This window comes from Sinohyriopsis cumingii, chromosome 4 (assembly GCF_028554795.1).
Source record: "Sinohyriopsis cumingii isolate HCF-2022 chromosome 4, ASM2855479v2, whole genome shotgun sequence".
Taxonomy (NCBI): Eukaryota; Metazoa; Mollusca; class Bivalvia; order Unionida; family Unionidae; genus Sinohyriopsis; species Sinohyriopsis cumingii.
The window spans coordinates 102194455-102207973 of NC_142964.1; the positions used below are offsets into that span (position 1 = coordinate 102194455).

The window sequence follows — 13519 nt, forward strand, 5'->3', positions numbered from 1 at the left end:
TTTATACATATTTATTCTCACATCTGTTAGACCTAACTCAAGAATGGCCCCATTTCTTATAAAACAACTTTCCTGCTGCAATTAGAGGTGGCCATATAATATAGGGACTATTGTATACGTAGATATTTTTCAACAGACTTATACATGGATAGGAAGCAAACTATTTTCTAGTTATCTTTATATCAAAGAGAGAACTGCCCGTCCAGATAATCAGTTAGGATCATTCAATAAGATTTCTGAATCATAACTGAATCATAATTACCAATGAACCATAAACAACCCTTTCATATTGACAAGACATTAAGCAAGCTCCTTGAACTTGCTGATGCCAAAGAGAACAGGAAAAAAGTCGCTAAAGTTAGGTTCCCAAATAAGTTTCATTCAAAAGTTCAAAGGGGGGTTTTGACATTGCTCAAACACACAAAAATTCCATTTTGGCATTAGTGAGATACCAGTATTTAAAGCTTAAACTACCTGATGAGATCTTAAAATGAGGGTCTAACACAATTAAAGAACCCCTTGGGAATTATAGAGGTTTATAAACAGCCTTAGTAATGGATACTCAACATTCTCTTTCCTACAATTGAGAAGAAAATCTGCAACTTTGATCCACATGTTTCCTACTATAAAAATCAAAGACTGCATCATAAACACTGCAAGCTGACTGCCTCGTAGCCCAGACAATGCAGCTGACAACCTTGCTCGAAAACTTGTACTAGTGGATTAATCCCTTAAGAGGAGTCAAATGTGAAAGTGAAGAATCTGGTCTGTTGTGGAGGAGAGGCCCCCTGTACTCTGACAGCATCATCCTCCGCTGTGGTAATCTGCATTCATCTACTAACAACTGGAGTAGGTTCTAGAACTGCGACCACTAGGGCCACAGGGTAGCTTCCAGAATGAACCAAGCAGTGGAGATCCTGATTTGGTTCAGCACATGCATAATTATTATGAAAGGTGAGAAGAAGTACAAAGACAAATGATTCCACCTTTGACAGAAGACATCCACCACTGAGGCCCTCCTATCTGATACTGGCAAGACATAATTAGTGCAGCTTGTTGTTCAGTCTCATCAGCAAACTGGTCCCTCAAGGGTCTTACTCATAGTTGGAAAAATGTCTGCTATAGAATGGTGCAAAGACCCATCTGTGAGGACCATGTGACCCTTCTAGACAGATGACCTGCCAAGATACTCCTCTTGCCCAGAAAAAAATGGACTCAGAGTGCAATCTCCTCAAAGTCTGTCCATCAGTGGAGACTACAGACTTCCAAACAAGAAAAAGCAAGTGAACCTCCATTATGTCTGCAGTGTGCTACTACTGATACATTGTCTGAGGCAACCATAACCTGATGAGGTTGATACACCACTGTGGCAGTATAACCGCTCTGGTGGTCTAGTGGTTAGAGCGTCCGCCTCGGATGCGGGAGGTTGTGGGTTCGATCCCCGGCCGAGTCATACCAAAGACTTACAAAAATGGTACTAATAGCTGCCTTGCTTGACACTCAGCATTAAGAGGTTAGTGTTAGGACTGGTCGGCCTGGTGTCAGGATAATGTGACTGGGTAGGACATCGTGCTACATGTCTGCGGCATGATGCCTCAGCGCTAGACATCACTATAAACTGCCACATTGCAGACATCGTAGCGATATGACTGAAAAATTGTTAAAGCTATGTTAAAAATCCACATCACATAAACACTGCCATTTTCATGTTGTTTATATGAAGGATGATTCTTTCCAGAACCAAAATCCCATGAGAACTACCTCTGCCATCCCAAATCTGATGCAATGGTGTGCAGAAAGAGGTGAAAATTTTGGGGTTTTGGGGACTTCAGCCACATACTCTCCTGCCCCCCCCCCCCAAGTTAAACACCAACACAACTGATAGAGTTTCTTTGAGCAGTCTCCAGTTTACAAGTAGCAGGATTGGGAAAGTGCACATGTAAAGTCTCCCTAGGGGAATGAAGTACACAGCTGAGTTCAGAGTCTGCAAGAGAGAAAAGTAAAGTCTAGCAGAGAGCAAGGTCTTGGCCAGAAAAGTCATTAAGTTGACAGGATTTTGGTTTATCCGGTCTGGAGAAACACAAACACTCCCTAAGCTGGACAGGAAATTTTTCCCACATATACAGAGTCAAGAGAAAGGATGAGATCAGATTTTTCTAGAAATTGACAGAAAAATGGACAGGTTACTGTTGACCAACAGCTGGTTGTTGTTGTGGGGTTTAACGCCATTTTTCAGCACACGATAGGCTATACATGGCAGCCAGTTTTAATGGTGGAGGAAGAACCCGGGAAAACCCTGGAAAGAACCACCAACCCATGAGAAGCTACTGCAAGCTTTCTCACATGCCCACACTGGCAGAATCCAAGACTCGAACCCACATGGACAGTGGTGAGATTGCAGTGATCCATAACGGAGAGCACTTTAGACCACTCAGCCACTCAGGGCCCCTGACCGACAGCTGGAAAGGTCCTTCAGATGATTCTCTCTCAGGATGTTATACATCAAACAGCTGTTGAAATTCTGGATGAATCCGGGAATTCCAAACAATCTCAAGTGGGCAGCAACTACCCTATCACTCCACTAGAAGCTCAATGGGGGAGATGAGGCTGAACAAAAGAGCTAAACTTAAAAACCTCCTGGTCAGGACAAAACCTGAGGTATTTCCTGTGTGGAGAGAAGGTGGGGATGTGCAAATACACATCCTGAACATCAATGGAGACTGCCCCGTCACTGCATCTTAGGTGGAAGTCATAATCTTTAAGTGTTATCCCCCTGAAGAAAAACTGTATGGTAGGAAAGCTTTCTGCCTTTTTTTCAACACAAGATTGATCCAGGAACATAAAGTTGGAGTCTTGTCATTTTCTACTCTCTTGACTGCACCTTTCTGCAGAATTAGGTATATCACTTCCCTAAATTCAGCCAGTTTAGACTGGTGAAAGATGTGGATCAGTAAAAGAGGAGGATGTTCACAAAAATGAAGCCGTTAGTCATCCTTTAAGTTCAAATTGACTTACACATCACTGGTGATGCCTAAATAAATCTTTAAGGGGCAAATGGGCCCTTTGCCTGGAGGCAGAAACTAGTCGCTGAAGCAAAAAAGGAATAGATCACCTCTTCTGTTGCCTGGTAAACTCCTGTGCCCTGAAAAACTTCCATGCAAATTCTTGGCCCATCAATGAGTGCAGAAGCAACATAAGAGCAGGATGAAATGCTGCTCTGAGAGTCTCTCAAGATGAAAAGAAACTTTTCATACTCAGCACCAGAAGTCTTAGGACTCAAGTCTAGGGGAAGGAAGCAGTATCACCCTGCAACAGCTGAAATGGAGGCATTTTTTGGAGAATGTGTGAAGTGGAATATGGAATATGGAAATCTGGATCAATCAAATCCACAATGATCATGTTTTCATTGTGACAGGCAGATCTTGCCATTGCAAACTTGAACTACTTGGCAGAGATAAATTGGTTGAATCTGCTCAAGTCTATTACAGGCTTCCATTTTCCATTGGCTTTCTTCACCAGTAATTGTCTACAGAAAAAGTAAGGGCAGTCTGCTTTTCAGACAACCTCTACTGCCTGCTTCATGAGCAACAGATCTTGTTATGTATGATGTATGCCTACATGGAATTGCTTCGGAGTCTCTGTCATAATGGGGACTGATGAAATAGAAGAGGGTTGGAAAAAGAAAATTTGTAGCCCTTCCTGCCTGAAATGGATGACCCAATCATTTGTAGGAGAAAGCTTTAGCCATGTTTGATACAACAGCTGGAGTGTGGCACCCACAGGTGGGTCACTGGCAGATAGGAGAATTGGCAATGTAGGCTTGGGAGATGAGAAACTTCGTTTATACTGTTCCCACTACCTACTATGGGATTTGAGCCATAAGGCTGCCTATAACTTGTGTGGCTGTGAAAAAATTGCCATTGTCACTGATTGTTGACCCCACACTCTTTCTGATGTCTGCTAGCCCTTCTCTGGTATCCCCCTTTACAGGGTCACACACAGTTAGGGTTTTGCCCAGAAAGCTGAATAGGTTGTTTCTGTGCTTCCTGCTTTCAGACTTCCTCAGTCTGGTCACCAAACAAGAGTAGGGTACAATGCTGAACACCCACTACAAGTGTCATGATTGTCCTCCACTACTCTGAAAGGAACAAACATAATTTTTTTCATTTGACTTGAAACTCTGTAATAAACGGGAAGAAATTTAAAAAAACAAAAAGACCATGTAGCAAATGTACATGAAAAAGTAGTGACTCAAATAAGTAAACTTGTGAATAATGACACAGTCCAAAAAGCACATAAATACTGGAATTAACAATGCAATGCAAAATACACTGGTGATAAATTAGTATTACCAATTACAATTGCAAAACATAAAATAAATTAACCATGGAACATAAAAATGTTGATTATGCCAGTTATATCATTATTTCATCTTAGTATGCTACTGAAGAAAAAAAAGGTGGATGGTGAAAATTAAGCACAAATGTTGATGGATTCTTCGATCTACAGGGCTCTAACTAGCGGCAATAAGGGTTTATAATCTATACAAGTTACTTCCTTTGGTCTACAACACTATAAAGTGGCAGGGTAAAGTTTTGTAAATTGGCCCCTGGCAAATTTCTTAACTTAAGGCTATGGTATGACTTTTTCAGCTATTATTGTTTACTTTTTATAGATATGGATATATTTGTGAACTAGGTGTTTCGGGCTTGTGTTGTTCTTGAAACTGATGTCAGGCATGTACACCTTCCATAGTTGCTCTGCAGTATGTTGATAGTGAAATACCAATAGTAGGCTAGGAAGAAGAGCTAGCCTCTCATAGCAGTAGACATGTGAGTTCAAAGCAAGTAGAATATCCCAAAAATGGCTTGGATGACAACTATTCTGAATTGCATGAAGCTATTTAGTAGACAATTTTTTTCAAAATTTTCATCCAGGGAAAGGGCTTGGTGTTTGCACTGTGAGCACCACATGCTGTCAAAATGGCCTTTGGATGTGAAAAATGCATGTATAAACTAGGGGTTGGGGGCATAAACTTCTTCTGCTATGAACTGCCATTGACTTCTCTGGTCAAGTGAATAATATTCTTATGCTTTGTTTTAATATAGGTATCTACAAATACCGACCTTTCTGACCTCACTTGTGTATTTGATTTTTTTATGATTTTTTTTTATACTAGGTCACTGATTGCGGCATTAAATTTGTACATAAAAATTGGCCACTGCCCCCTCAGGGCTGAGCAAATTTTTTTTGTGACCATTAGTCCAGGACAAGTGGTTTCAGAAAATTCACTAGTCCCACCTTTCTCTTCACTAGTCCCACCTTTCTCTTCACTAGTCCCACCTTACTCTTCACTAGTCCCACCTTACTTTTCACTAGTCCCAAAATGGTAATCACTTGCCAAGATTTGATGAGACGTATGTACTTAATCCATAGAAGAAAAAAAACAAACGAAATAATATACAACATAATTATTTCTTAAAAGAATTTAATTTTTCAAAAACATTGGTTGTTGTAACATTTGGCTTCTTCAGGTTCATGTATATATGTTTTAGCTGATGGATTTGAAAATATGTCCATGTATATGTCTGCCACCTGCACCAGCACTAAGCCAGCAGTTGATAGCTGTGTCTGGGTTAAAGTCCTCAAGCACTGGTCCATTTGCAGAAATGGTCATTAGCATTTGTAAACTCTTTTGGTTTAAGGAATTCCTTAAAGAAATCTTCTCCAAATCACTGTTATTACCTTCCTTTTTATGGGGGGGGGGACCAGACAGATGTCCCCCCCACTTCCAAAAAAAAGAAAAAGGTGCTTTATATCTGTGTGTACCCCCTCAGATATGCTGTGTGTTGTTGTTTAGTTACAGAATTTCCATTCCTTACAAAAATAATTTAGCAAACTCATTTTATCCCCAAAAGTAAGTATCAGCTTGCTTGACAGCTACTTCTAAAGGGATCATAACATCAATTTTCTCTTTTAAATATGAACTGAAATAGCTCATTAATTAGCGTAATTGTTTCACTTCAAACACAATATTGCACGTGGAAGTTAATCATCTGCATAATCAATTATAAATTAAAGAATCATTACTGTCATTTAATCAGCTCATAAAGGAAACCAACACTGATGCTGGTAAAGTACCTTTCATTAATTTTATTACACTGACTCGCTCGATTAAAATCATAGTGAGCTGCTCGTTATGATCTAGATTGAGTAAACTGATTGCAACAAAACCGCTTACAACACTGCTAATTGATCAGACTGGCTTTCTTTTGTTTGACGTGTTTTGATTTGCCAATGATTTGGTCGCTTAGCCCAATATGCAGTCAAGCGGTAACAGGATGTAAATGTATACACGAAGAGGGGTAGAATCAAGTATTCAGTACGCCTGAAGGGCATGATCGGCCAAATAAAGGTAGATATAGTGATTAAAGCATGAAAATAAGGACTAGCCTGACTTTTTAAAAAAGCACTTGTCCTGGACTGGTGACCTGGAAAATTTTACTTGCCCGACTTCAAAAATGACTAGTCTGGGACGTCGGGCTATGAGATTTGCTCAGCCCTGCCCCTATATGGTAGATGTACAAAGATTCTTCATTTCCAGAAGAGCTTGATTCTATAAAAGACAGCAATTTCTAATGCTACTAATTAATAATGCTAATGTCACTGGGTAAACTATTTGACAGAGAAATGTAGGATATTATGACTGTATTTTAAACCTTAATGCCTGCTAAATGTTCACTGACATACTAAGTTCCAAAGAGCATTCGAAGATGAAAATTTGAGCAAGCAGATGCAGGTAGGTCTGTATGTACATTTACTAGCATTTAACATTACCCCAAGACAATAATGGATATATAGTGCCAACAAAAATATAAAATTATGAAATTCTGCACAAAGACTTTATGATAAACCCTTACAAATAAATGTAAACCTTAAGAAGAACAAGATAAATTATCTGAATGAACATTCTTTTCTTTCTGTGTGAACTTGTCAGTTTTTTCTTCTTCATTAATTTGCTATGTAAACAGCATGCATTAGACCAAAATTTATGCAGGAGTTAAAACAATTTGTACATAAAAGAAATTTGGACAATATAAAGCAATTACATATCCCTCATGCCAGTTATGTTGTCACTAAATTAAAACTTTCACATTGTTGACACCCAGATATTACAGATGAAGTCAGACCTGTCTTCCAATACTGTTGGGACTAAAACTGTGAAAGATTTACAATAAGGACAATTTGGGATAACACCTGCTGCAAGTCCTTTAATGAACATGTCACATACAAACTATTAATGTACATATTGGTCATACTGATTCTTAATTTATGCCTGATATGTTAAGTGACATTAGCCACATAGAGTGATGTAAAGAACTGTCTGAATTTCACCAGCATATCACATACCAAAATTCAAAATCACTGTTCATCATCAGCAGTTTATCACAGTCAATCCATTTGTGTATTGTACTATAGCTGCCGACCCCAGAGTACAAAAATACTGACTGCTTATGACAAAAATACTTATTTCCCCAAATAAATACTGTTTAAAATTTCAATGCATATGTAACAACTTACAACATCTACAACCATTAGTAAAGCCGGACTATAATTTGCTTAATTATTTTATGTCAGAGATGCATGTAATGACTCTTGCATCCTCTGAGTATGTCATCAGACAAAGGCTGTTTACAGAAGCCTTTTCCACGCTTGTCTTTTCAATCATTATTGATTCCAATGTACCATCTTTCATTGATGAACCAAATTCAGTGCAATTTGTTGTTGTTGCTGTTGTTCGGTTTAACGCCATTTTCAGCACACGATAGGCTATACATGGCGGCCAGTATTAATGGTGGAGGAAGAACCCAGGAAAAAACCACCGATCCACAAGAAGCTACTGGCAAGCTTTCTCACATACCCACATTGGCTGAATCTGAGACTCGAACCGCTGCAGACAGAGGTGAGATGGCAGTGATCCGTAACAGAGAGTGCTTTATATCACTCGGTCACTCGAGGCCCCAGTGCAATTTGTAATGAACTAGAAATCCTCTCACAATCAGTATTAGAGTGTGGTAAAGAAAGAAGTCTTGACATAAAATAACCCAGATGACTATTTTCATTCTAGCACACAAGTAATCCCTTGAGATTTTACTGACTGGAAAAAGTGAAAATAAATCTCCAGCATCACTAGGAACTGAAAGAGGAAGGTTACTTTCTGAAGAAATTAAGTAAAACAAACTTCCAACTGAATTAAATCAAGGTTTTCTCTGGTATTTATAATCGTCAGTTCAGGCTGTGCTGTTGTTGATGAATCAGCAAGCTGATGTTTATTACCTTTTTCATGCTGCTTTAAGTATTGGGCACTTCCATGCCCAAAGTTGAAATAACAATTACATTATCTGCAAAATGCCAAGTTTTCTCCTTTACTAGATGGTTTCACAAATTTAAACTGGACAGCAAAATTGTCCTTCCAGTTTTCTTTTTTTCCTGGAGAAATTTTTTAATCTTATGCTTTCCTTTTCAACATGATGAAGATAAGATACAGTGATACTGGCACATGCATTGCATGATCCAATATGGTGGTTAAAGACTATGACTGGCACAGTAGCCTTGAGAACAAACCAATCATATTTTAGAACTCTGTGTCACTATGTACATGTAATACATTTACTCTAAGAATGGAATGGGTGCCCATTCTAAACAGAAAATTACACAGAAATTTTTAATTTTACAAAAATACATTTTTAACATGCACAATCATATTCAGGTTCAAAATACAGGTCAAATATGGAAAAAACAGGACACTTGGTAGCTATGTTCTCAATTACCCCTTAATAAAAGTGTTACTTTCAATGGATCAGATAGAAATTTTGTAAAGTCATTAGAAATTTGCCCAAAAATCATAAAAAATATAATTTTTAAGCATGTTTCATGTTGCTATTCTTTTTATTTTGGTATGGAATCAAGACTAACCTGGTGGTCCATTCAAATAGGTTGATGAGGGTGCTGTCACCAGAATACTTGGTCCTGATGGTGTTGAATATACCACAGTTGTTCCCGGGGGTTGAAAAATCCCTGAAGATGGAATAAATGTCACAATCTGAAGTTAACAAGATATATATCAAATAGCTGATATGCTAATATTTAAATGTGAATTATGCTGGATTTTAAATTTAATACACATGGATACATTTTTCGGGAAGATGTATATTTTGCAAAGATACTTTTTTCTTAATAAAAAAAAATCTACTGTACACCAACATATTTTTCCTGTATGAATTATGTTATAATTTCATTTTTGCAACAAAATTTATACTAATTAAACTAAATTACAAAGTCTGCTGACAACTTATGTCAATTCATTAATACATGTGCCAAATAAAGCATTTAGTGTGTAAATCGGGTAAAAAGCTAGATATCAATTTGAAAGATGGCATAAATCAGGCACTCAGAAATAAATTTACACTGTGGTGCCAATTATTTATGAACAAACTTCAGCAATACAGCAAAATGTGTATGTGCCACAACAATTTTTAATCTTGAGATTACAGCTGTTACAACTCTCTGGTCTTAAACTAAGCAACAGAAGAAAAGAAAAAAACCAACATGTTTAGTAAAATTCAACAAATAATTTATTTCCCTATACAGTGTAATACAAACTGAAAAATTTAAAAGGTGATTACAGTATTGTGAATTAAATCACAAATAATAAATAATCCTAAAAGTTCTATCACAAGTCCAAAAGTATAGAGTGCTCCAAATGAATTCCAATCTTGAATGTGCTGATGCACTAACAGCCTTGAATATACTGATATACAAAGTCTTGCTAATCCATAATGTCCTCAAGCGAGTCCACAATAATCTCAAAATAGTGTTTTATTCCAAAGTTAATCAGCACTTTATAATTCCAATGAAATGCTTTTTATCTAAATAATTCCTCTCAAATTATACCTGAACACAACAGTAAATACTTCTAAAGACTGAAATTAAAGGAGTAACAAATAATCTTTTGATCTGAACTTTATACACATCCCCACTTAACCTCTGTTGCAATAATATTATCTGAAAAAATGAAATCATCCTAATGGAAAATTACTCCTAAACTGGAAGCAAGGTGAGTCTGGAACCTTCTAAGGTCATAATCAAGACAAAAATCCGGAATGTACTAAAACTCTATTCTCAATCATGGACAAAGGTCAAGTACACAATACAAACCAAATAAAAACAACACAACGGAAACATTTACTGATCTCAGTACTTGGTTATGCAGCATCTCACATGAATTACTTTCAGAAGGCACCTTTGGGATGGAAGTATATAAGTTTCTGATTTACACTAGTGGGTTTTTATTCCATATGTTGGCGATTTCAAGTTCAAGGTCTGTGTTACAATTGATGAGCAAAGTTCTGTTTTTCAACCCAGTCTTCGCATGTAGTCAACAATTTTCAACACCATATTCGACATGTATATTGGGACACTTTAAATTAATTTTAAAGATTTTTTTTGTGCACTGTACGTTGGGACACGGATTTTTTTTTGAGTTGCAAATTGTCAGACACCATTGAATTCATTTAATATTTTCTATCAAAAAATACACTCAAACTTAAATTTCATTTTTAAAAATATTTATAAATAAACTGCTCAGTGTTGTTTACAGTTTTCTACTCAACTGTAAATTTTTGAAAAACAAGAGTTTGGGTAAGAATTAAGTTTCTGCATATGAGAAAAGTTCAACTTTTCTTTTCAGATTTATGCTGCAGCCAAGTTTCTTGTTGATGCAATGCTAAGGTTTATTTCCTGTTTTTGCTCATTACACCAATTATTCTGAACAAATGACTCCTGTTATCATCCCTCTTAGGAAAGTAAATTTCTATTTGCAATTGAAATTTCGTTACTTCTCACCCAAAAAATGAAGTCTTCTGGTCAAAAGCAGTTTGTATTTGAAACTTTTTCACTTTTTTTGACATTATGTAAGTTGCTTTGATAAAGCTGTTTTACTGCTATGTTATCTTTGTGTCCTCTTTTTACCATATTCATGTGACATACCAAGCACATGTGTACTATTTTCAGAACTATTTATCTGATACAAACTGCACTGAAAAGTACAATTATCAGCAAATAATTTTTATCAGATATATCCAAATACTGGGTTTCATAAAAGTCTACACATGCTTTTTTGTGATGTCATGTTCACAAGTTAGTGCAACTAAACACCACTGCCATGATCCTGACCCTAAAATCAACATCAGTGCTATCAACTTGATCACTGAAAAGCAATTAAATACATAATCACTTGTATATGTACAAATCACTGTGTTCATAAGCTAAATGAAGTACAAAAATGCAAGCAATTACCTTTCATTTGACCCCAGGGTCAAGTGCACAATTATGCTGGTGGTCAAATCTGAACAATTTTGAGACAAAACCAATTAAATTTAGCAACAAGTGTTTAAGTGAAAACCCCAATCAATGATACCATTCTTACAAGAGTAGTAGTGAGAAAACAAATTGAGATGACAAATATAGTACCATATTGCTGCCAGATGAACACCTTTTTCATTAAGAACTGGATACATAGTTATGTGTTTTAGCAAAAATATATGTCAATACCACATGCTCAGGAGAAGTATACATACCAGAATTTTCATGATGCCTCTCAAGGATGCCATCTGGAGGTCAGATCAATATCATTTTAATACAAGACAACTAAATATTGCAATAAAGAAGCTTCTGGTTCCTTCCTTCAGGCTATCTTTTCAGAAAAGGCTGCCATAAGATTTGTAAATATAGTGATGTCACTTTGCCATCATTTTGATTTAGAACCAACTGCATATAATGAGAAGTGTTTCAGTTAAAACTCCAGGTCAGTATAACCAGCCCTTCAGGTTGAGTGGTGATATGAAGTTTTTCAAGATGGCCCCCATTCACCTGTGCCACTTTTATTTACAACAAGCAAAATATTATTAGTCTTTTAGTGAAAACATAATGTCTTATATGACCATCAGTTCAGATGTTGCTGCAACAAGATTTTCAAGCTGACTATGATGACTGTTATACTGGAGGTCTGATTGGCACCCTTTTTCATTTAGGAGCAACAAGAAGTCTTTAATTGAAAACCTCATTTCTTTGAATCCACCTGTTTTGATAAAGTAGTCTAAATGGAGTACCTAAAACAATTTTCAAGATGGCCACATACTGGATGTCAGATCAGCACCATTTTAATTTAAGATCAACAAGTCTTCCAGTGAAAGTTTCATGATGATATGGCCATTCATTCTGGAGAAGTGATACGATTTTCGAAACAGTAACTGTCGCAGCCCTATCAGATCCAGATCAGTATCATTTTCATTTAGGACCAAGCAGACATATTAAAGAAGTCTTTTAGTAAAACCTCATGCTGATACAACCATCCATTCAGGGGAAGTAGCAATAATAAGACTTTAATGATGCCTGCTGTGAGGCATCCTGACTGGATGTCAGATCATCACCATTTTTACTTAAGACCTACTGGATATCACAAGAAATCTATGGTAAAAACCCTACATAAACATAACTTTCTGTGGAGAAGAAGTTGCAGAATGATTCAGAAGATGGCTGCCAAGGTGGCTATGTTGGACTTCAGATCAGCACCATCTTCATTTAAGACCAACTTGCAAAGTCTTTCAGTGAAAACTCAATGTTGATATCATTATCCAAGTAGGATGAGTACTAAGTAGGAGTCACAATAACAAGATTTTCATGATGGTCAGGTGGCCTAGTAGTTAGAGCATCTGCCTCATATATGGGAGGTTGCGAGTTTGAACTCTGGCCAAGTCATACCAAAGATTTTTAAAAAATGGTACTCGCAGCTGCCTCACTTCGTGCTCAGCATTAACAGGTTAGTGTTAGGACTGGTCGGCCTGGTGTCAGGATAATGTGACTGGGTGGGACATGATGCTACCTGTCTGTGACATAATGCCCCAGCGCTAGTCGTCACTATAAACAGTCACAATGCAGACATCGTAGTGATATGACTCAATTTTTTTTTAAAGCTACATTAAAAATCCAAAACACACACATTTTTGTATAGGATAAACAAGACATCATAAGACTTTCAGTGAAAACGCCATGCTGATACAGTTATCTATGTAGAAGGAGTAGTGATAAAAAGATCTTCAAAATGTCATTGTGGTGGTCATACTGGATGTACGAAGAGCACCATTTTCATCAGAGACCAACTAGACTATGGGATGAATGTGTGTGTCAGGTTTTATGGCAAATGTCCTAGTAGTTTAGGAGTAGCGATAAACCTGTGCTAATGGTCAGATTAACGAAAGACGGTGGATGACAGACAACAGACCATCTATAAAGCTCTTCTGGTCTCTGACTCATAAGCCAGAAACCAATGTAGATATAACCATCCATTCAGGTGTAGTGGTGATAACAAGATTTTCAAGACGGCCACTGTGGAAACTACGTCTAAGGAGCACTACTTTCATTAAGGACCAATGAGACATTACAGAAAGCCTTTCAGAGG

At 37.2% G+C, this 13519-nt stretch overlaps 1 protein-coding gene across 2 annotated transcripts in view; it reads right to left on the reverse strand.

Annotated features, from left to right (window-relative positions):
- The window catches only part of LOC149801795 (uncharacterized), a 95868-nt gene that overhangs the window by 34014 nt on the left and 48335 nt on the right, over nucleotides 1-13519 (reverse strand). For both annotated transcript variants that reach the window (XM_089956140.1, XM_089956139.1), the window contains exon 13: nucleotides 8977-9078. In XM_089956140.1, the coding sequence (XP_089812266.1) occupies nucleotides 8977-9078 (102 nt within the window). The remainder of the gene's footprint in view (nucleotides 1-8976; nucleotides 9079-13519) is intronic.